Source organism: Phalaenopsis equestris, unplaced genomic scaffold (assembly GCF_001263595.1).
Source record: "Phalaenopsis equestris unplaced genomic scaffold, ASM126359v1 Scaffold203729, whole genome shotgun sequence".
Taxonomy (NCBI): Eukaryota; Viridiplantae; Streptophyta; class Magnoliopsida; order Asparagales; family Orchidaceae; genus Phalaenopsis; species Phalaenopsis equestris.
Genome location: NW_018223334.1, coordinates 55,652 through 79,279, shown reverse-complemented (window position 1 = coordinate 79,279; position 23,628 = coordinate 55,652). Strand labels below are relative to the sequence as shown.

The following is a 23,628-nucleotide window of genomic DNA, read 5'->3' as shown; positions in this document are numbered from 1 at the left end:
TTGTATTAAAAATGATCTTAATTTACTAGAACTAAATGAAAATATGACACTAAATAGGACGCAATGGAGAAAAATGATTCATGTAGCCGCCCCACGTAGTGAGATTAAGGCTTTGTTGTTGTTGTTGTTGTTGTTGTTGTAGGTTTCTTTAGGTAATCCTTTCTTCAAAGCTATTGATGTACCACGGTTGATCAAATACGTTTCACTGTTCACTGCTTCTGCCCAGAACTCCATGGCAAGCTTGCATGGAACCTCATACTTCTGGTATACTCCATAAGTTTTTGTTCATGCACTCGACCACTCTATTCTGTTGTGGGTTTTTTGGAGTAGTGAACTCATCCCTAATCCCTTCTGAAGTGTGGTAATTCCTAAACCTCTCAGCACGATACTCGACCATAATATCTAATCTAAGACACTTTAGCTTCAGCCTATCTCATTTTCTAACATAACCTTCCACTTCTTAAACACTTCCCATACATCAGATTCTTACATTAAGTAAACTCATATCTTTCTAGTGTGACCGTGAATAAACGTGACAAAGTGATGAGAATTTCCAATGGACTGAACTAACGTAGGACTCTATATATCAGTATGCACTAACTTAAGTCTCTTTGACTTCTCCTTTGACCCACCTTTGGAAAAGAAACTTTCTTCTATTTATAATACACACAATCTTCAAAAAAATCTAAATTTTCATATTTCAAATCCTGAAGTTTATTTTGTGATGGTAGAAACTTCATACATTTCACATTTATATGGCCAAGCCTGTGATGCTATGATCTGCATTTATCTTGGTTCCAACCACATCAATGAAATCTGTCATTTCATTGATCATGTAAAGAGTGTTTTTAATGATGTCCCGATTCTTCATCATTGCCCCAGACGACCTTTCACTAGTCACTTTATGAAAGTGTATCTGGACTTTGCCAGCTGACTCACACGAATCATATTCTTTTCAGACTTCGAACATTTTTAACATCACTGAACTTTCAGACTGTTCCATTTGACAACTTGATATTCAATTCACCCTTTCCCATGATAATGTAGGTCTTGTTATCTCCCAAATAAACTTTCCTTAGATAACTTCGAGTGTAATTTTTAAATATCTCGTTGGTGGGGCATGCATGAAAAGAGGCTCTTGAATCTACTATCCAAGATGCAATACTGACTAGGGATAAAAATGGAGTTACCTTGAATTTTACCGGTGGAGATATTTGCATAGAGATTTATTTCTTATCCTCTGCCACCAACAATCCTTGAAGCTTTATTGTCCTCTGGAAATGGCCTTTTCTTCCTGCAATCCTATCATTCTCCTCTACGATTTCTTTGCTTGACTTGGACTTTTTTTGTCTAAACTTGAATCTGCGTGTATTTTTGTCCAAATTTCTTCCCCTATTTTCAACATTCATTGCGGAAATTGAAGATTCACAATTTCATACTTTTTTTTGTGAATTTCTTTATTCAACACCAACCCCATGATGTCATCAAAGTTCAGCTTCATATTCCTTGAAGAGTTACTATCGCGACCAATCCATCTCAGTTGTCTATCAATAAAGACAGAATTAACAGTGCCCTGACTTCATCATCAAATTTGATACCCATAGAGCACAACTAGCTAGTCATAATATTGAAATTATTCATCAGTTTAGCCATTGAATTACCTTCTGCTATCTTCATATTGAATAGCCTCTTCATCAGAAAAATTTTAATTGAAGCAAAAATTTTCATATATCATTTTCAGTGCCATCATGAGATCCACCATGATTTTTTCATTTCTTATATTGAATGCAACATACAAGGAAAGTGATAAATGTATTAAACTTAGGGTAGTTTTATACAACACTTTCCATTACTCCATATTCATCATTCAAGCTTCTTGGTGAGTTCTTGTAGTGACAAATATAATTTTTTTCTGATATAACAAATCCTCTACTTGCATTCTCCAACATGCAAAGTTCGACCTCTTGAACTTCTGCATTTTGTATCTTATTTCGCCGGTCATTACTCCCACTCAAATCAAGCACCTTGCTCTGATACCACTTGTTGGGATGATGAATTACTTAGGGCTTCGATTGGTTCATAATCAAAACCACACCGTGGAAAATAGAAACACCAATTTGAGAAATTCATAATAAAAAAATAAATAGAAAACAACAAAGTAATCTAAGAAGAATACTAGAATTTAACGTGAAAAAATCTGAGAAAGAGAAAAAAATCACGGAGTCACAATACACTAAATTTCACTATGAATGGGAGAAATATACAAAGATGCTCACTCAAATCTTTTCTCTACAATGTTTGGAACTTACAAAACTTCGCTCTAAATCTTCCTCTTGGTCTCACAAGAGAAATCCTTCGCACCAAAATCACCATCCCAATAATTTCACTTTCACGAAAAAATTTTATGGGGAAACACCGCATGCGAGATTATAATATTTGCTGCTCGAATCGAAACTTTAGTACCGAATCCAAAACAAATTGTCTCGGCAGTGTAGATACGCCTAGAAGAGGGGTAATTATTTCATTTGCTCGGGAAGACAACTTGGAAGTGAACCTATAGCGTGGTTACACCGCTGTTCAGCATAAGTACGCCATTTGACATAGCTATGCCCGAAGCTAGAGTGGCTATGTTAGGCTTGCTGTGCACGAGGACGTTACTGCCTGCATCTTTTCAGATGTGTGGGTGTTTCCAGGCTCCACGGCTCAACAAATTTCTTCCTCATATGATTTCTGTCCTGCAGTGTAAGCACTTCCATGCCCAACTTAAGCAGGGAACACTGACTCATAACTTGGTAACTTGGTCAAGTAGGGAGCCCATTTTTTTATAGTTAATGACTTGTGAATGAATCTGTTGAAGATGGGAGGCTTTTTAGGGACATTGAACTCAATATTTGATAATTTTGGAGGGTTCATTTTAATGTGTTTCTTGTTAATTGCAGGAGAATTTCAAAGTTTCAACGATTCAGAAGCAAGAAAAAAGGTTCTTGATATTGCTGGTCTTCTTGGCAGATCCGCTGGTTTGTACAATTTCTGAGCTAAGCTGTTATTTTGTATATTTAGGATGCTTTAGTCTATCACGTGTAAAATTCATGGTGATGAACATTGATTTATTTTGCTGATATTTTTTCATTTCATATGGAGTATTTTCTTGTGACCATGTGAGATGAGCTTCTGTTGCGCATGATTTATGTTGTTAACTGGATTGTATGTAGCAGCTGACAATATAGATATTGCATGGTATCTTTTTAACCTTAGCAGGTGTTGTACTGGCTGATTGTTCTGCCAGCTCGGAGACTACAGAATTACTAAAGCAGGGTATTGACCTTGGATGCTGCATTGTGCTGGCAAACAAAAAACCACTGACAAGTAAAATTGTAATATTTTGAGTACATTTCATATGAGAGAAGTGTCAAAATAGTCCCCTGACTCTTTGTAAGGGGTCATTTTAGTCCCAAAATCTATAAAGTGTCAATTTAGTACCTAGACTCTTCTATTATATGCCGAACCAGTTTCGACGGAGGAATGTTTCAGCCTCAATTTAAAGAGTCTCTGAACTAATTTGACATTTTTATATATTCTGAGACTAAAATGTCCCCATATAAACAATCAGGGCACTATTTTGACATTTAATTAACTTAATCTCTCTCTTTCTCTCTCACACATCAGAATAATACTTGATGATTTCACTTTACATAATAGTTGATTTTTTTTATTTATTTTTTTAACCACCTTGTGACAATGTGGATTGACTTCGCCACAGGAAGACTTTGAAAAGTTGATCTCTGATTTCCGCCATATCCGTTTTGAATCAACTGTAGGTGTCTCTATATTACTTTCTTTTTCTTTTTAATGTCCTATATTACTTATATGTAGCATGTACTCATATAAGTATGATGTTACTGTTATGTACAGTGTATGCATACTTCCAATTTGCTAACTTTTTAATGCTGCATTTATTTCATATATATATTTTTTGTATCTTTAATAGTTGTCAGAGCTCATTTGGTTTGCCTGCTATCGGCTTAGTTGATTTAGAAGTAGTTGTAAAAAAGCTGTTGTGAGCATATAATAATTGGAGCTGTTTGGATGCACTTGTGGTGAAGATGCTATATGGAAAGCAGAGAACTTTTTTTTTGTTTGTAAAAGTTGACGTGAAAAGTTGTCTTATAATCCAAATGACAAAAATACCATTATTTATTCTTTTTCTTTAACATTTCAAAAAATGTATGATATTTATAGAAACTATAACTAATTTAATTTCGTTAAAGAATAGGAACTTGATTCAATAATTATAATTTGTTTTCTGAAAACAAGAAGATTCCTTTCTTCATTTTGAGAGATAAGTCAGGCAACAACTCATAGTAATAGCTCACAGAATAGCTATATATATAATAGCACTGACATACGATGAATTCAACAAAAGCATTTTCAAAAGTAAAGAACGTTATACTTGTTTATTTAAAATTTTAGTAGATTGTCATCAAGCTCATCATTGATAAATCTACTAAATAAAATGAGGCCTAAAGGTATGGATTTAAGGGGGCATTTTTAACTTTTATCAACTCACTTTTAGAAAAAAGATTCATGTAGCCGACCCCACATAGTGGGATTAAGGCTTTGTTGTTGTCGTTGTTGTATCAACTTACTTTTAGAAAGTACATTGGGCAACTGTTTCAAAATACTTTCTCATCACTTTTTTGGATGGGTAACTCCACACATAGCAGGTGACAAGAAACCATCCAAACACATGTTTGTTTTTCAAAAGCGGTTTTTCATATAGAAAAATAGAAGGAATTCAAACGAGCAGCACTTAAAGATTGTCATTGAATTTAAAGGCTTCCTTTATCTATTTTCAAGGGAATTTCATGTAAGTGATTTGGAAAGCCCACTATTTTATTCTTATCATATTAGACGTTTGTTTATCAGCGTTTTAACAAGTTTAAATTGGAAGAAGCTTTCCGCCTTTTGCCTCTTTATTGTTGATGATTCCTTGTTTATAAAGCTTTTGCGCTATTAAAAGTCATGTACTGGTTTATATAACAAGTTGCCCTTTTCCAATGAAGCAATCTATTTGGCAATCTAAAATAGCAATGTAAGAACGCAAGTTCCTCTGGCTTTGTTGATCTGTTAAATTGAATCCAACTTCCATTAGAAGGAAATATCTGGTGTTCTTTATAGCTCTATGGGGTTCTATTTTGTCTGCATATCACTCTGTCACCTATTACTCTTGGACCAAAGTATGTTAACATATGTACTTCATTCATGGAGAGCACATAATTTTCTAAAACCAAATTTTTGTTGTCAAAGCTTAAATTTACTTTTTTGTTGCTAATTTTCATCAAATTGCTATATTTGGCTTTCTATGTGCTCGTGAATAAATATGATCAAATATAATTAGTAAATATGGCCATTGTAGGAATAAATTTCATTAATTTATTTTATATAATAAAATGCATCATTTTAATCTTCTTTTATCCATGTTATGATACATTTCCAAGCCTTTTTAGCACATTTTTTCTAGCGGGCAAAGCCATTAATTTACGTGGAGCAATTGAGTTTTTTTACTCCTAGCAGCACACTAGAAGCCCCGATAAGTTGTAACTCCATGATTGGCGTTGCTTCAAAAATCTACGTGAGTAATTGTTATCGTCTGGTTTATGGGTGGCCAATTATACAGCCTAATCTAACTTTTGTCAGAAGATTAACACATCCTGTTGTACTTCCTCTATTGAGTGTTTGTATAAATTATTTATTGAGCAACATTGGTTAGATATGAATAATGTAGAATTAGAGGTAGAATTAGAGATTAGAGCAGAATAATATTATTGAGCAGTAAAAGGGGTATAAATACATGATACAAGGGGTATAGAAAATGAAAGATATAATACCCAAATCTTTCCTAATAACACCCAAAAGATAAAAGAAAAAACATAATTTAGGAAATACAAATAAAAAGAAATAACAGAAAAGACAACAAAATAAATCAAAATAAATTCTAATAAAATAACTTCTAATACTCCCCCTCAAGTTGATGCGTGGATGTCAATAATGTTCAACTTGGATTTGAAGTCATCAGATAACGGTCAAGGAAGGTTCTTTGTGAGGATATCTGCGAGTTGACCACCGGACGAGACAAATGAACACAAATTTCCTCGGAATCGAGCTTCTCCTTGATGAAGGAACAGTCAATCTCTACATGTTTCTTATGATCATGTTGAACCAGATTATGAGCAATACTAATTGCAGCTTTATTATTACAAAATAACTGTAGAGGAGTAGAGACCAACATACGTAATTCGCGGAGTATGATACGTAACCTGAGTGCTTCACAGATTCCAAAGGACATGGAACGAAACCCGGCTTCTGCACTGCTTTGGACAACCACCTACTGTTTCTTGCTTTTTAAGGTGACAAGATTTTCTCACACGAATGAGCAATATCTCAAGGCAGATGGCCGATCATGACGGACCCGACCCAATCAGCGTCAGTATAAACTGCAATAGAATGAAAGGTGTGACCTGAGAACAACAAACCTAATCTCGGTGTGCCTTTTAAGTAGTGGAGGATCTAGTGGACAACTGTGTGATTGTGCTCGTAGGGGTCATGCATAAACTGACTTACAATACCTATTGTGTGGCAAATATCAAGGCGCGTATGGGCGAGTATCCCTACATGATGTTGGTAGTGTGCCTTGTTCATAGGAACAACATCGAGAACATCAACCAATTTCTCATCAGGGTCCATTGGAACTATCACTGGTTTGCAAAGTAGAACGCTAGTTTTTGTTAATAGGTCCATTACATATTTGCATTGGGAAAGGCAAATGCCTCAAGAGGACTGGGCAACTTTCATGCCTAAGAAGTATCAGAGAGACCCCAAATCCTTCATTTCAATAGATGCGGCGAGGATGCCTTCAAGATATTCCAATGCTGGTAGATCATTACGTGTGAGCACAATATCATCGACATAGACGATAATGATGACAATTTGGCCACTAGTGGAATACTGAAAGAAGAAAGTACTATCTGATTAGGCTTGTGAGAACCTATGACTCACTGACACCTGCATGAACTTGTCGAACCAGATCCGAGGGGATTGCTTTAGTTCGCAGAGAGTCTTTCACACTTAACATACTTGTCCCCTGGAAGAAGTAGAGTCAAAGCCTGTAGGTAGATACATGTACTCCTCTGTGAGATTGCCGTTAAGGAAAGCATTTTTGACTAGTTGGAGTAAGGGTCAATCCAAATTCACAGCATGGGATAATAGGACTTGAATGGTGTTCAATTTAGCAACCAGAGCAAACGCCTTTTCATAGTCAACTCCATAGGTTTGTGAGTAACCTTTGGCGACCAATTGTACTTTTTTGCGTTCAAAGGTTCCATTGGAGTTAAATTTGGCGCTGATGATTTACTGACAACCAATTCTTTCATTCCTTGAGAAAGATTAACAACATCCCACGTATAATTTTGCCGAAGAGCATTCATCTCATCCGTCATTGCACCTTTCCAGGAAGAGTACGCTAATGCCTCAATAGTTGATGGAAGATGATCCGTTAAGGAAGTATCAAATGCTTTGTGGGTTGGTGACAAGCTATGGAATGAGACATGTTTTGCCATGGAATAAAGAGAGCAAGTCTGATTGCGTATCTCAATAGTAGAACTCACCTCCCCATTCCGAGCAGGAGTAATCTCTGCATGTGTAGTGTCAGGGATGTTGGCCAGGGCGGGTTCCAAGTCTTGCAAATGGGTAGCGGGCTCAAGAGTAGGGGTATTGGGATGGGTCTCAACCGAGGGTTTGATGCGTCGAGTATACATACGAAGAGTAATTGGAGGTATTGGCCTGGTAGATAGTGGATCCGGCAAGACATATGGTTCCTCTAGAGCAGTGACTAGAGGAGTATGTGACATATCCAACGGAGTCGAGAAATGGGTAGTGTCCAAAAACTCTTGCTCCCCCTCACTTGAGATGTGTTAGGAAAGTAAGGAAAACTTTCAAAGAAGGAAACATCGACGCTCACACAGAGTTTATTTGTGAGAGGATCACGACACCAATAGTCTTTTTGAGCGGCAGAATATTTGAGGAGATAAACTTGATTGAACGGTGATCAAGTTTACTATGTGTTTGGGCAGTATTCCGAACAAAATCTGTGCACCCAAATATTTTGGGGTCTAAAGTGGAGAAGAATCTATTGGTAGGAAAACACGACCCCAAGGCTGCCAACGAGGTTCAAAATTTATGAATTTCTGTGGAGACTCTATTGATGAGATATGTGGCGGTAAGTACGACATCATTCCAAAATTGTTTCAGGAATTTGATTGAAACATAATGGTACGTTCAACTTCGAGAAGGTGTTGGTTTTTTCATTTGACTATCCCATTTTGTTGAGGAGTATCGGTACAAGAGTTGTGATGGAGAATGTTCTTACTAAAAAATCTTCTAATATAGATTTAAAAAATTCATAGCCATTGTCAATCCAAAGACGAATTGATGTTTTGAATTGGGTCAAAATGAGGGAATAAAATTTTTTAATTGTGACAACAACTTCAAATTTATCTTTTAAGATATAGACCCATGACATTCAAGTGTGGTCATTAATCAAGGTAATGAACCATTATTTGTTGGTGTAATTAGGCGTTTGAAGGGTACCCACAAGTCACTATGAATTAATGAAAAAGGAGCAGAAGGAATGTGTGTTTGGATATGATACTCGATGATGTTTAGCTAGCCAACATATCTCACATTTAAAATTAGATAAATTTTTACTCGTAAATATCGAAGGATACAATTGTTTTAAATATTGAAAATTGGGATTACTCAAACGATAGTGTAAAAGCATAATAAGACATTCAGTAGACTCAGAAAGACTGCAACCACTAGGAGTGACTTCGTCAACACTGCTTTTCCCTTGGAAATAGTAGAGCTCGGCTATCCGCTTTGTAGTTCCAATTATCCTCCCCGAACGATGATCATGAAAGACAGATATCAGACGAAAATGAGTAACACAATCAATTTCATATGTCAACTTACTGACTTACAAGAGGTTTTACTTTAAGGAAGGTACATGTAACACAAATTCAAGAGGTAGGTCTGCTATTAGAACAACATACCCTTTACCCGCAACGGAACTATAAGAGCCGTCAGTAATTTTAAAAATATCTCTCCCAATGCATGTAGAATAGTCAAGAAGACTTCAGAACAACCGGTCATATAGTCTGTGGCACCTGAATCAATAATCCACAAACTAAAAAAAATTAAAAATAGTGAGCTCCATCGGAATATTACCTTGACGAACATGGAAGGTTGACGAGCCTGAAGAGAACAGATTAGATCCAAGTAGTTTGATCAAGTGCTCCATCAGACTCTTAATGGAGTCTGGTGATTCCGAGATGTTCCGAGTGGGAGTCGGTTGTACTGTTGAAGCTTCTAAGGTCATAGCGAGACCTCTAGCAACAGAGGATTTGGTTGAAGTTTTATTCGCCGGTTTTTTGTGGAGCTTCTGACGCTCGTTACAGGTAGGATTGGGTTTGTGACAGTAATCACAAGTGGAGTGATTGGCCCGTGATGACGTGGAGGTGTCGGGCATGACAAGTCTCCAACTTTTTTTGCGGCGTACCTCGACGAATGCAGCATGAGTTGAAGGAAGGGGATCTCGACCAATAATACAAACTCGGGTTTTGTCGAGATCTTTGTTTAGACCCGTCAGGAATTGGAAAACATGATCATTTTTCACAATTTTTTGGACAAGGGAAAGATCCGTTGGAGAGCCCCATGTGTAGTCGTAGTAGAGATCACATCTACCAAGACATTGTAGTACTAGGTCACGGTCCTTGATTCCTGTTTTGCTTCGCGGATCTTCTTGGAAACCTTATAAAGTTGGCTTAAGTTTCCTACGTTCGAGTAGGTATCCCGAACTGCTTTCCATGATGCACTTGCAGACGGAAGAAGCATATACGATCAACCAATCGTAGTCTCCATGGAATTGATCGGCAAAGACATGAACATGAAATTATCCACTTCCCATGCTTTATATGCCGGGTCAGTTTTCGAAGATTCACGAATCATTCTTGTGGAATAGCCAAACTTCTCACGTTGTTTGATGAACAATGACACGGCTTGGGACCATTGGAGAAAATTATAGTCCTTAAGTTTATAGGTGGTGATCAGGAAGTACATGTGATTTTATGAATCTCCGGTCCGCGGAGGGATTGAGGTTGGTGTTGATCCTTGGAAGGACTCAAGCACACTATCAGGAGGAGGCTCAGTGGTTGAAGAGTCCTTCATGATTTCGACTGAGCCATAGGTGGCGTTGGGTTGTCGAGACAGAAAGATTCTGGCCGGGAAGATCAGAGACAAGAGGTCCTGCATGCGGCTAGAAACAACCTATGGGTCGGTAGGACCAATAGGTGAAGTTGACAAGAGGGCCTGCAGGTACAACAACAATTTCCTACTGGGTTCAATGGAAAATTCCTGTAGAGTTCAACGACGGGAGAGCCTGCAGGGGAGGTTGACGGGAGAGCCTGCAGGGGAGGTTGATGGGAGAGCTTGCAGGGAGGGCCCGACAGTTTGGACAAGGAAGGGTCGACCACTGTTAAAAAGGCAGGGAGGATCTGCAGGAAGAAAAAACCTGCGACTAGGGTGATGTCCCAAAGGCAACTCGGGTTAGATCCATGATCTGATACCATGTAGAATTAGAGAATAGAGCAGAATAATATTATTGACCAGCAAAAGGGATATAAATACATGATACAAGGGGTATTGAAAAACAAAGATATAATACCCAAATCTTTCCTAATAACACCCAAAAGATAAAAAGAAAAAAACGATAAATTAGGAAATACATATAAAAAGAAATAACAGAAAAGACAACAAAATAAATAGAAATAACTTCTGATAAATACCTTTTTATTATTGGACAATTGCTAATAGGCAGTTGTTCGAAATCAACTATAGTCTACTAAGTCCTTAGTTGCTTAACCAGTGATTTGTATCAAACAAAGCGTCTTCTAATGACTTTTCTCATTTGATTTGCTTAACCAGTGATTTGTATCAAACAAAGCGTCTCATTTGACGCATCTCAATAAACGAAAGCAACCCATATGACTGGGCCCGACTCAACTATGACTCATCCCACTTCTCTAAATAAAGTAAGCCATGATTGACACCTTAGGAAAACTTACGATATGATTTGAAGGACCAAGCATTGTTAGGCGTGTGATGACGTTTGAATAGAGTACATTTAGTACTTAATCAAGAAGAAACCCAAAATGATCTACATGGTGCAAATTACTTATATAAACTCACTTGCATTGATGCTTTGCTTGGTAAAATATGAAAGATCGTTCCAAGAATTATTCAGCAGAAAGCTCGAACACTCCATTGTTTGGCCACTTGGCTTCCAAGTATATGTGTCACAAATGACCCAAGTGGATAATCTAAACAAACTCTAAGGAGTTGGGCCTAGGTGGATCAAAGTCAAATAGGAATTTGCTTTACATGTCAAAACCACAACCCTTACAAAAACTAGGAGTGCTCGATTTGGTTGGGAGGGATTGAGAACACTTGTGCCAAAATATAAATAAGACAAATATTGCCCCACCTAAAGTTAACAAAAGTCCAACAGTTTGTTAGTGCTGATGCAAATTTCTGATGCTAGTCCTAAAGGGACAGTGTTGAGAAGATTAAATATCTTGTTTGCAGCGTCATATCGACTTCAGAAGTGATCGCTTGAGAACTAATAGTTTTGCATGCCAAAAGCAATTCCCTAAGCTCTCATCTGAGAAGGTCGTCACATGTTACATACAAATAATAAATTTCTTTCCTAGAGGTGATGTATAGAGCAATAATTTGGCCCTGTTGGATATTTGACTTGGGTATGTATGCAATATCAAAAGTTGTGCAATTCTAATGTTTTAACCCTCATCTGCATTTGACAGGGTGGAGAAAATATTTTTAGGTGCAAATAACCTAATTCATTCAATAAATGCTTCAGGTATTAGACCTTGACACCTCAGTTTTCAAGTTTTCCTTAGTGCAAGGACTCCAGAATGGTCGTTTAGTTCACAATTTTAAAGAGCAATTAGAGCCCATTATCAAGCTCTTAAAGAAGGCCAATAAGTATATCAAGATTGAGGAATTTACAAAGGGCTCCAATGCCTCTTTAGCGATGGATGGATTGATCTTAGTTGGACAAAAAGGTTTCAACAAGTTAATGCCTAACGAGATTGTTTCATTACTAGAGAAGAAGTCGCCATAGTGCTTTTTAACTATAGCAAGTGAAGTGAGAAATTCATCTTAATTATAATGCCACTATTTATGACACTAGTTAAGGGGAATAATGTTCTAACTCTGCTACTCCTTTCCAAAAGATGCTTAAAATGTAATTTTAATTTATGATCTTCATTCATAGCTTGTCGAGTAAGGCAGGGCTAAGTGCACCCACAAAACTTAAAATATCAAGATTAACTCGACCATTTCATTAGTCAAACAATTACAACTCATTTTAATCTTCTTAGACAAATTACATCAAGATTACCAACAAAGATAAAATTCAAACTAAGAGTTGAAAAACTGAAGTTAAAAACAGGTGCAACCTTCGATAAATCAATGTCTGAGTTGGTACATCCTTTATGAAGAGTTGATAAACCATGATTTTACCAAAATTCTTGTATGATTAAACAGAGTAACTATGATCAAGCATGAGATGTTATTATAATCAAATTTTAAATTGGATGAAAGTTGCTTTGCATGGATCAAATTAATTGTAGAAATTCACTTACATCATTTTATTGCTAGACAAAAACCAAATGACAATCCAAACATATTCTAATTTGATACATATATTCCTTGAAGAATAAGTATATCTTTGTTTTATCCCAAGTTCAAGTTAACACATGCTCTTAAAGAGTTTACATCCTCTGTTTATCTTGGTTCAATTTGGAACCAAGAGTATATCTTGAATCCAAATTATGCCGAAGTCTTGAGGGTTTGAAGAATAAGTATATCTTTGTTTTATCCCAAGCATGATGCAACTCCATAATGATAGTGCATAATATTTCAAAAGCTTAATTTGGATTCAAACCCTCGAGACTTCGGCATAGCCTTCATGCCTAAAATGTTTTGTACAAACTCATAACAACTAAGTGGAGTCTCTAGGATAGGAAGCTCCCTAAATAAATAAGAAAAGCTCACAATCCATGAAAACTCATTCGAACAGATAAAATTGCGACATCAACTTGGTCAAGCATACCATAGGAGCCTAATAAGCACAACACAACCCTCTAATAGTTGGCAAAGCTTCTTGGCCTTGAAAGCTCTACTTGGGTTAAAGTTTATAAGCCATGTTGATTTGAACTATTAGCAATGGAGGAATAATCATAGAAGACAAATATTTGAAAGGAAATTTTGTTTCTTGATAAAAATAACCTCTATATTATATATCCTACTTAATAAATCTCGACAAGAATTGAGAATAATATAAAGTTATCCAAAATGGTGATTGCACCAAAGTCACATGAAAATCAACTCCAGGACAGAGAGAACACTTCTTTAGACTTATTTAACCGGTCATTTGTTGGAGTAGGTTAATTATCCACTACTCTGAGCGATAGAAAGGAGATCCTTGTAGCTTAAGATTCATTTTTGGCCGCATATAGCTTTATTTCCCACTTTTTTTAGTAAAAAAGAGATGAGGGAGAAATGATAGAACATTATGATAGTGACAAAAATTGTCTCTTTCCTAGGAACAAATAGAATTATATACCAAGTAGCACAAAGAAGCCTTATTAAGATGTTGTCGTGTGATCATCGATTAACATAATAGAAAAAATCGCTACACAAAAATTCACTGTTTTCTGGTACGAGTCTGTCCAACTATGTAGCCTAATTGTATACTGTAAAGAGGACGATCATTCTATTAAGCAATCCCCCATATCAAGTGCTATGACTAGCTAACAGCTTATACCAATGATAGAATATCGTTATTCGGACATAAATGGCTAATAGCTGTTGGACTGATATTAATAGGCAATTCACAAAAGTTGACTTCTCACCACACATTCCTCAGACACCTCACAAGTAATTTGTAGTTCTCAAATTTGCCTTTTGATAACTCCTCTTGGCCGACTTATTCTAAGAAGCTAGGCCAACTCAAGCAGTTGGGTTCAACCCACCAAAAATATATCCCATTTCATCAAAAAACAAAAAAACAAGCTAGGCACGATTCCTTAAGAAAATGTTTAGACAAATAAAATTTAATTAGGCAGGAGATGCTCAAATAAAGTATAAATAGGACTAATTGTGAAGCAAACCAAAAGGCTCTATATGAATCAAAGCATAAATTTGCCCACAACATTACCTAGCTAGATGAAATTTGACCGATCCTTCCTCGAATAATTTCTGCAGATAGCTCAACCACTATAACTAATCATATGAATTTTAAGTAAGTCATCCTGGGAATAGCTAGAGCTGGTGCTCCCAACGTAATCTAAAAAAATTACTAGGTGGACTAATGTCGACTAGGCATTCACTCCGATTGACTCTACGACTTAACCAACCACCCTAACAAAAATTAGGAAAGATGGGGGGTTAGAAGAGGACATGTGTCGCCCTCACATAAACTGAACAAAATTTAAATAAAGCACAAACAGGACATGTGCCTACATGCAACCTTAAATGCTATAAATAGTATCAACTTAAAAGGGGGCAAACAATTTAGAATTTCATAGATCCAATATATAATCCCATATTTGTGTCAAAAAGTGAACATCTTCTAGGATCTACCTGTCTTGCGTTCCAAAGGCAATGCAACTTGAAATTCTATAAGGACAAAATTATAGTGAACTTTTCTCTGTGAAGGAGTGTGTCTAGCTCATTATGAAATATAAATAAAAAATATGTTAGTTAGAAGTGAACTATGGTGGAGTTTGACGCTTGACTTGGATATGTAGGCAAAGTTAAAGCTTGGCAACTTCAATTCCCAAAGAAATACACATTTTTCCTCTCCCTCTCTCCCTCTCTCCCTCTCTCTCCCTCTCTCCCTCTCTCTCTCTCTCTCACCCCCGGTATCTGGCCCCATGTATTTCTCGGGCTTGCTAGTTTCCTTCTACTTATTATGTTGATAGCTCCAAATTAATCATAGATGACAACATCAAAATTTATGAATTTTAATAGATTCATAATTTTTTTTTTCTACCATTGATCTCATTTTTGAATGAAAAGTATTACTTGGTGTACACTTCTAACGTTCAAGATCTTCTATTTCTAGGTTGGAGCTGGTCTTCCTATCATTGCTTCTGTCAGTCGTGTCCTTTCATCAGGAGATCCTATCTATCGTATTATTGGGAGCTTGAGTGGTACTTTTATACTTTTATTGCAATTTGTTAATTAAAAGGCTTTTAGGGCATATTTTTAGCCTTAAATCTATTTTTTTGAATTCAACATTAAGGTACCCTGGGTTATGTGATGAGTGAATTGGAGGATGGAAAATTGTTTAGCTTTGTTGTTAAAGAAGCTAAATGTCTTGGATATACAGAACCAGGTTTGACCTTCACATCACTGTTGACTGTACTTCTGCCCATGGGTTGGCTAGCATTATCTTTCTATCATATTGCAGATACTTGAGTTATCACACTGGCATGATTATGTTGCTTTTAATTTTGTATATGTCAACCTGTCAGAATTATTCATTTAGATTTTTATGCTCTTTAATTAATAGCTTTGAATTTAATTTTAAAATCACAAAAATAGGTATGATTTTAGTTAATCATATAATATACTCTTCATTTCCTTAAGCTCATCTAGGGGAGAGATCATATTGGGAAAGATGAAATAATCAAATTGTTTAGGGTGCTTTCATTTTGACCATATACTTTTCTTGTCCAATGTGATCCTTTGACATATCAAAGGAGTCGAATTGAAAGATTGAAAGTCATATTAAAGCATAAAAAATGTAATTTTTTTATAAGTTGAGGATCATATTGGAGAATAAGAAAATAGATGAAAATAAACATCCTAATTAATTTGGTGACTAATTTTGTTTTTTCATAAATTGAAAAAAAGACACATGGTTGTGTAGTTCAAGTAAGACTGCATTATGTCCAAGCCTAAAACTTATTTATTATGATTTGGTGCCAAATGTATACTTCATTTTATGAAGCTCAATATGAGCATGGGATATAGACTAGACAACACGTACACTGAAAAAGACAACTTGTTTATGAAACATGATAAAATTTACACTATACAATTTATATATTTATAAAGGTTTGCATTTGATCTAAATTTAGTACCATATATGTCCAAAGATAAATAGTATTCATACAAGTGTAAGCACAAACCATGGGAAAGCATCAAATGTAGTTTATATTAAGATAGAGTGATGGAAAAAAAGAATGTGAGCAAGAATTTATATAAGATTGATTTGGTATGCAATAGAATTGGTCCAATATAAGTTTTCTAATTTTTGTTCAACAAGTGATTACATTATATGATATATCACGTCATGACCCGACCAGGTGAGTTTGGAATTACCAAGGAAACAGACGATCGGATGGAGGAAATCTATCTAACAGCACCCGATCTGGTGAGCTTGAAATTACCAAGGCGAGAGTTGATGATCATATGGAGGAAAACTATCTGACAATTTCATTTCATTGTAAAAAAAAAAATCCAAAGCACAAAAGAGTCTTTCTATTTATAAACTTATATTTACAACTAATTGTTCATATTTAAACCTTTACATTTAAACAAAAAATAAACTAAACTGTAATACCTATCAACTTGTGCTCCTCGACGCTTGTACACGTACTCTCTGGGGTCCATCTAATCAATATCTGCTTTCCTGTAAAAATGTTAGCAACTATGATTTGAGTTAAAATTACTTAGTGGGTAATGTTTCTAAATTACAATAATTCTCATTTTAAAATATTTTTGTAAGAGTGCAGTAACAATAAAAGTTGTGCAATAAAAGAGAACACTAAAAAAAATAATTTTATTTCCTTTCATTTATTTAGATTATACTTTTCATAATTCAGAGTCACCATTTAAACTTATAATTTATAAAACTATACGTTTAACATTTTCCAACCCACCATAAAGGTATGCATGGGTACATTGCATTTCCATTTTCCATCTTCATTTCCATTTCCATTTCTATTTCGTGTATGAGTACATTGCATTCCTTCATTTCCATTTTCCATCTTCATTTCCATTTCCATTTTCATTTCCATTTCTATTTCGTGTATGGGTACATTGCATTCCCCTATTAGTACCATCTATGGTTGACTTTCATGTGCATGTATACATCATATTTTATTCATTTTTATCTTGCATTTAACATTTAAAAGAAAACTTACATTGAACGTTTAAAAGAAAACACGTACTTTTGTATTTTAAAAATAAAAGCTGTGAAACATTAAAAACATGCATGTGTAAATTAATAGAACTATTTTAAAATAAAAACATATTACCTACCTCAATAACTTCGTCTGCTATTATTTTTCTCAAATCAGTTTAGTCCTTAGGTGCATCTATAATAACAATTTAAATGTAATTAACTTATTATTCAGTGTTAATCCTCTTTCTTGTTAATTTTAGATTCTCTATCAGTATTTTCATAGTTTATTTATTTATATAATTAATTATTTACTTATATATACATATATACATATATATGTAATATCTAAACATATATAGGTATATGTTTGTAGACATATCCAAATTACATTTTATGTTAAAACTTCTAACCATTTTTTTTTTTGCATGTCTAACATAATAGCAATTTAATTATAAGTAAATTTTTAAATTTAGGATTCTTAATTTCATTTTTAACATTACTTAAGAAAAATATTAATTATTTTTGTAATTTAACTTTATACCTAAAGTCCCACTCTTTGACAGGGTTTCTTACAAATCTAGCCTTCTTCAAACTTTCCCTAAATGAAGATAAACCAAATGTTAATTTATTTGCAATGTAAACAACAACAAAGCCTTAATCCCACTACGTGGGGTTGCCTACATGAATCTTTTTTCTCCATTGCGTCCTATTTAGTGTCATATTTTCATTTAGTTCTAATAAATTAAGATCATTTGTTATATAATAATCCCAAGTCTTCTTATCTCCCAAGTCTTCTTAGGTCTACCTCTGTCTTTCTTAACATAAGTCAAATCTAAAACATCTATTCTCCTAATCTGATCATCAGATGGTCGACTTTTAATATGACCAAGCCATCTATAAGACGACTTTCTCTAATTTTGTCCGTCACAGGAGTTACATGTATATATTCATTTCACATTTTGTCTCTAAGTGTAAAGCCACTCATCCACCTAATTATTCCAATCTCGACAACACTTAACTTAGCATTATGCTTCTCTTTTAAAGGCCAACATTTAGAGCCACTCATTTGTCTTATAAAGTATTCCTTCAGCGTAAGCGATACTTTTCTATCACACAAACGGCCAGAAGCATTCCTTCTCTTCAACCAACCAACTTGAATTCTACTAATAACATTCCCATCTAATTATTTTCTTTATAGACCCAAGATATCTAAATCGTTCACACCTTTTAATAATTTGATCACCCAAAGTTACACTTTTGTCACTAAAGCTAGTACTACTAAAATTACATTCCATGTATTCAATTTTAGTTCTACTCAAATGAAGGCCTTTAGACTCCAATGTAGATCTCCATAATTCAAGTTATTCTTTGGCTTTTTCTCTCGTCTTATCCACGAGAAGGACATCATCAACAAAAAGCATACACCAAGGTACATCCTCCTGTAAATGTCCAGTAAGACCATCCATAACTAAAGCAAAAGATACCTGATGTAACCCAACAGAAATAGGAAAATATTTGGTCAATCCTCCTTCAGTTCGAACACAAGTAACAGCTCTAGCATACATGTCTTTAATGACTTGAATACAAGTCATATCAACAACACCTTTCTTCTCAAGAACTCCCCAAAGGATATCTCTAACCTTATCGTAAGATTTTCTAAATCAATGAAAAATCAAATGTAGATTCTCCTTATTATCTCTGAACTTCTCCATCAAAGCTCTCAATAAATGTATAGCTTTCATAGTAGGCCTGTCTGGCATAAATCCAAATTGATTATGAAAAATCTTTGTAATACGTCTTAACCTATGTTAAATTACCCTCTCCCATAATTTTAAAGTATGAGAAATCAACTTAATTCCTCTATAATTTGCACACTCTTGTACATCGCTTTTATTCTTAAAAATGGGGACCAAAATACTCTTCCTCCACTCCTCATGCATCTTTTTGGTTTTTAAAATAATATTGAAGAGTTTAGTAAACCAAGAAACTCCAAAATTTCCTAAATATTTCCGCTATTCAATTGGGATAACATTAGGTCCTACAGACTTTCCACCCATGGTTTTTCTTAAAGTCTCATCAACTTTTTTTAAATGCGACGGTAAAAAAGAAACATTTTATTATTATTAACAATATTAAAATCACTAAAGTCGATCGTATTTTCTGAAATTTCATTTAAAAATTTATCAAATAACTCATCCACCTATGTTAAATATCTTTTTCTAAAAAAAATACTTTTTGATTTCATCTTTAATACACTTTACTTGAGCTAAATCTTTACTTTTTTTTTGTTTGGTTATTTTATACATATATTTTTCACCCTCCTTAGTATCTAATTTATTATAAAGATCATTAAAAACAGAATTTTTAGCGTCGCTGATTGTTCTTTTAGACTCACTGCGAGTTGTTTGATATTTTTCCCAGTTCTCTAAGCTTTTACATTTAAACCAATTTTTATAACATAACTTTTTATATTTTATCTTTTCTTGCACATTATTATTCCACTACCAATTATTTTTATTTATAGAAACTTTTTCTTTTGATTTTCTAAATACATCTTTTGATACTTGTTTAATAACATGCAACTTGTTTAATAGTAATTGTTATTTTATCGCACATAGAATTTGTTTCTTTATGAACATCCCAAATTTTGAAATTTTAAAGTATACTCAGTTTTTTAGGTGCTCCTGTATAAGTCTATGATAATATTTTCTTGTATTCTTTGTCATGCAACTATTTATGTTAAAATCCGGAACTGATAATCGATGTTGAGCACTTAAATTTTCACTTGAAATGATCTTTCAATCTTTACACTCTCGATGATCTCTTCTTCTCATAAGAAAATGATCAATTTGTGTTTTAATAGATCCATTCTTATTAGTAATAAGATGCTCATTTCTTTTCTTGAATAAAGTATTAGTAATAACAAAATCATACGCTAAAGCAATAAATTAACTTTACCTTCTTCATTAGTCACTCTAAAACCATAGGCACCATGTATATTTCTGAAATCTTCTACCAACCTACCGACATGCTCATTTAAATCTCCTCCAATAAAAAAATTTTCTTTAAGAGGTATCATTTGTATTATGTCTTTTAAGTCATTCCAAAATTTATCTTTAGACCTTATGTCTAAGCCTAGTTGAGGAGCATAAACACTTATACTATTAAAAATCTTAGTATCAATGATAATCTTAAGGGCTATAATTTTATCTCCGCTTTATTAATTTTTATAACATTATTTTTCAAACTCTTATCTATAATTACACCTACACCATTTCTAGTGCGACTATTACCAGAATACCAAAGTTTAAAAACTTAAGTTATCAATCTCCTTAGCCTATTCTCCAACCCATTTAGTTTTTTGAATACATAAGATATTAATCTTTCTATGAGTCATAATATCAACTAATTCCATTAATTTACCGTTGAGAGTACCTATATTCCAAGATCTTATTCTAATATTAGTTTGATTAGTTTCATGGACTAATTTCTTTACCTGCATCATTCCGTAATGTGAAAACCCTTGCTTATTTGACACCACACGCGGGCGCCGGTGTAGCGGTCTTGCACACTTTTCATTGTATTCAGGCTATACAACGCGTTAATTAAAATTAATAATTTAAATTAAATTAACATTAAATAATTTAACATGTTACCCTTGCCCTAATAAGAGAACCTAGCCTCGCTCAGTTGGGTTTTTCCGTTGTCAAAGCTCCTGCGACCCCTTTCCTTCCTTACGCAGGCCTCAGGCTTTGTTTGGCGCAACTGCAGTTTCTCAGCTTTTCAGCTGTAGCTGTGCTGCCCTAGGAAGCTGCTGCGGGGAGACTGACTGTCTGTTTGGTGAAGCCGTGTGAAAACAACTGTGAGACAGTTGTTTCTAGAAAAATGACCATGCTACCCCTGTTTGGTAAAACTATTTAAAACAGAATTGTGTTAGTGATATTTTTGATACTTCTGAAGTAGAATTTCACTCTGAAACAATTCAAAAATTCAGAGGCCCAACTAACTTAACAGTGAGTACCGAAAGTGATAAAAGAAAAGGAAAAAACTACAATTCATGAAAACCATTGCCAAAATTTCGTAAATTATTTTTTTAAAAGATGTTTTTTGATTTATTACATATTTTGTTCATGATATTTCTCCATTGACTCATGCCTTATTAACAGAAGTAAATCATACTTCATATGAACAACTCAAAATATGTGAGCACATTTTTAACAAACAAGTATTAGTGTATTATATTTGAGAAGTTTCATTAATCATAGAAGGCAAAACATCATAAACTATATTCTCATTTGCAATACTAGTGTGAGTTCAATCCATGAACAGCGGGCTTGCATGCCAGTTACTTTATGAGTTAAACATTTAAAAAGTAGACTTATGCAATTTATGGTCAATCCCAAAAGCCATAAATTTAATATTTTTTAAGCTAAACTTCAATTAAAAACAATACAGATTTACAGATACACATTTCACGTCATAGAGACATTCAAGAGAGCAAAAAAGAAGTCTAAAATAATTATAATGACAACTAATAAGATGATTATATTATTTTTAACATTCAGACAGTGTATGTCTCGTGCTAAACTTTCCTCGAGTGACGTTCTTCATTCCTGATCATCATCGTCAAGGGAATCTGCTGATTTGTCTGCCCAACGAAAGATGTGACACTGTTTTGCGATGCTCTGTGAGCAGCTATAGAACTTTCTCTCGCAGCTATGTGGTAATCGTGACGTTAGCATGGAAGTTTGGAGGCCACACTGGCAGAGCAGTCGTCGGGTTGTCCCGGAAATCCTTGAGCTCATGTTTTCCTAATTGCAACAGTAGAGGAAAGAACGGACAAATATTGTTAGTATGAGAAGGATTGGTACAGCAAATCAATTTTGCCTCGCACAACAAATCCTAACTAAAAACCCCACCTCTGTTGGTATGAAAAGGATTTGTACGGTGCCTTACATTTTGCATACCAAAAGGAAACATAGGAATACTCTCACCTCTTCTCCTGAAATAGGATCCCAGGACCAAGCGCCCACTTGTACCAGAGAAGTTGTACTGGCACCTGCTTGCCCTCCAAAACTAAAATTACTGAATGGATATAATGATAGACTGGCACAATAACACAATTTATTTACCACCTACAGTAACAAAGCTGCAATAGATGAAACTTGGTTGGGCAATTAAAATTAAGCAATCAACAGAAAAGAGCAGCAATCATAGAACAAATACAATAATGAATAAATGCATAAAAACTGAATGCTAGACAAAACCAATGCTGAGAAAAATAGCGATCAATTAGTAAAACGAAGTTCTAGACAGAACAATCAAAAGAAATGGAAAATAAATTGGGACATTTGCATAAAAACCACCCAATTCCTATGTATTTACATATATAACACCTATACTTCACTTTATACAATTATACCACCCAAATCTCTCTGCTCAATGAATTAGAACCCATTTATTTATCACTGTTACTTTTCTTCGCCAATCAGAAAAAGCAATCTTTTTTCACAAAATCTTGGAAATAAACAAACTGCAAGAATCATAACAGGAAGACAAGCCTATCGAAGATGAAAGTTGAGTGTCTCTTTGAAGAGGAAGACAAGCCTATCGATATCGAAGGATGCATGCATTGTCACATTTTTACGTCGATACTTTAAATACGTTAGGCTTATGTTATTTTCATAACATTTAGGAGCTAAAAATATTTTATACCTCCATCACCTGAGAGTGGTGATGCAAGTTTGTCATATAAATCCTAACGAAATCAAACAGTTCTTAACGAAATACACAGCCAGCTTCATTCTTTGTAAGAAAGGCTTGTGTTGCTATTTTTATCAATCCTGTTAAGAAAGTGTTGAAAGCAGAAGAAAAAAATATGTGCCTTCCAAATAAAAAGAAAAGAATATCAAGAAGCATATGACAACATCAAAACAATATTTGTTAAGCTCAATCATTTTCACAAAGAAATTTCCAAAGAAGACTCTTATTTTGTATAAAGTACAATTAAAAGATTTGAGGAGAAAGTTTAAAGTAAATAAAAGAAGGAAAAGGAAGTTCCAACCACTTTCCGTTCTTAAACACAGAAGTATATACATACATATATATACATATATACATACATACATATATATATATATACATACATACATATATATATATATACATACATACATATATATATATATACATACATACATATATATATATATACATACATACATATATATATACATACATACATACATATATATATATATATATAGATATATATATCTACATACAGATACATATAC

The 23,628-nt window shown here is 34.4% G+C and overlaps 1 protein-coding gene across 3 annotated transcripts in view; it reads left to right on the top strand.

Annotated features, from left to right (window-relative positions):
* LOC110036203 (bifunctional aspartokinase/homoserine dehydrogenase 1) overlaps window positions 1-23,628 on the top strand; it is a 59,540-nt gene that overhangs the window by 5,691 nt on the left and 30,221 nt on the right. For all 3 annotated transcript variants that reach the window (XM_020740598.1, XM_020740599.1, XM_020740597.1), the window contains exons 3-7: window positions 2,940-3,017; window positions 3,259-3,374; window positions 3,761-3,814; window positions 15,263-15,350; window positions 15,443-15,535. In XM_020740598.1, the coding sequence (XP_020596257.1) occupies window positions 2,940-3,017; window positions 3,259-3,374; window positions 3,761-3,814; window positions 15,263-15,350; window positions 15,443-15,535 (429 nt within the window). The remainder of the gene's footprint in view (window positions 1-2,939; window positions 3,018-3,258; window positions 3,375-3,760; window positions 3,815-15,262; window positions 15,351-15,442; window positions 15,536-23,628) is intronic.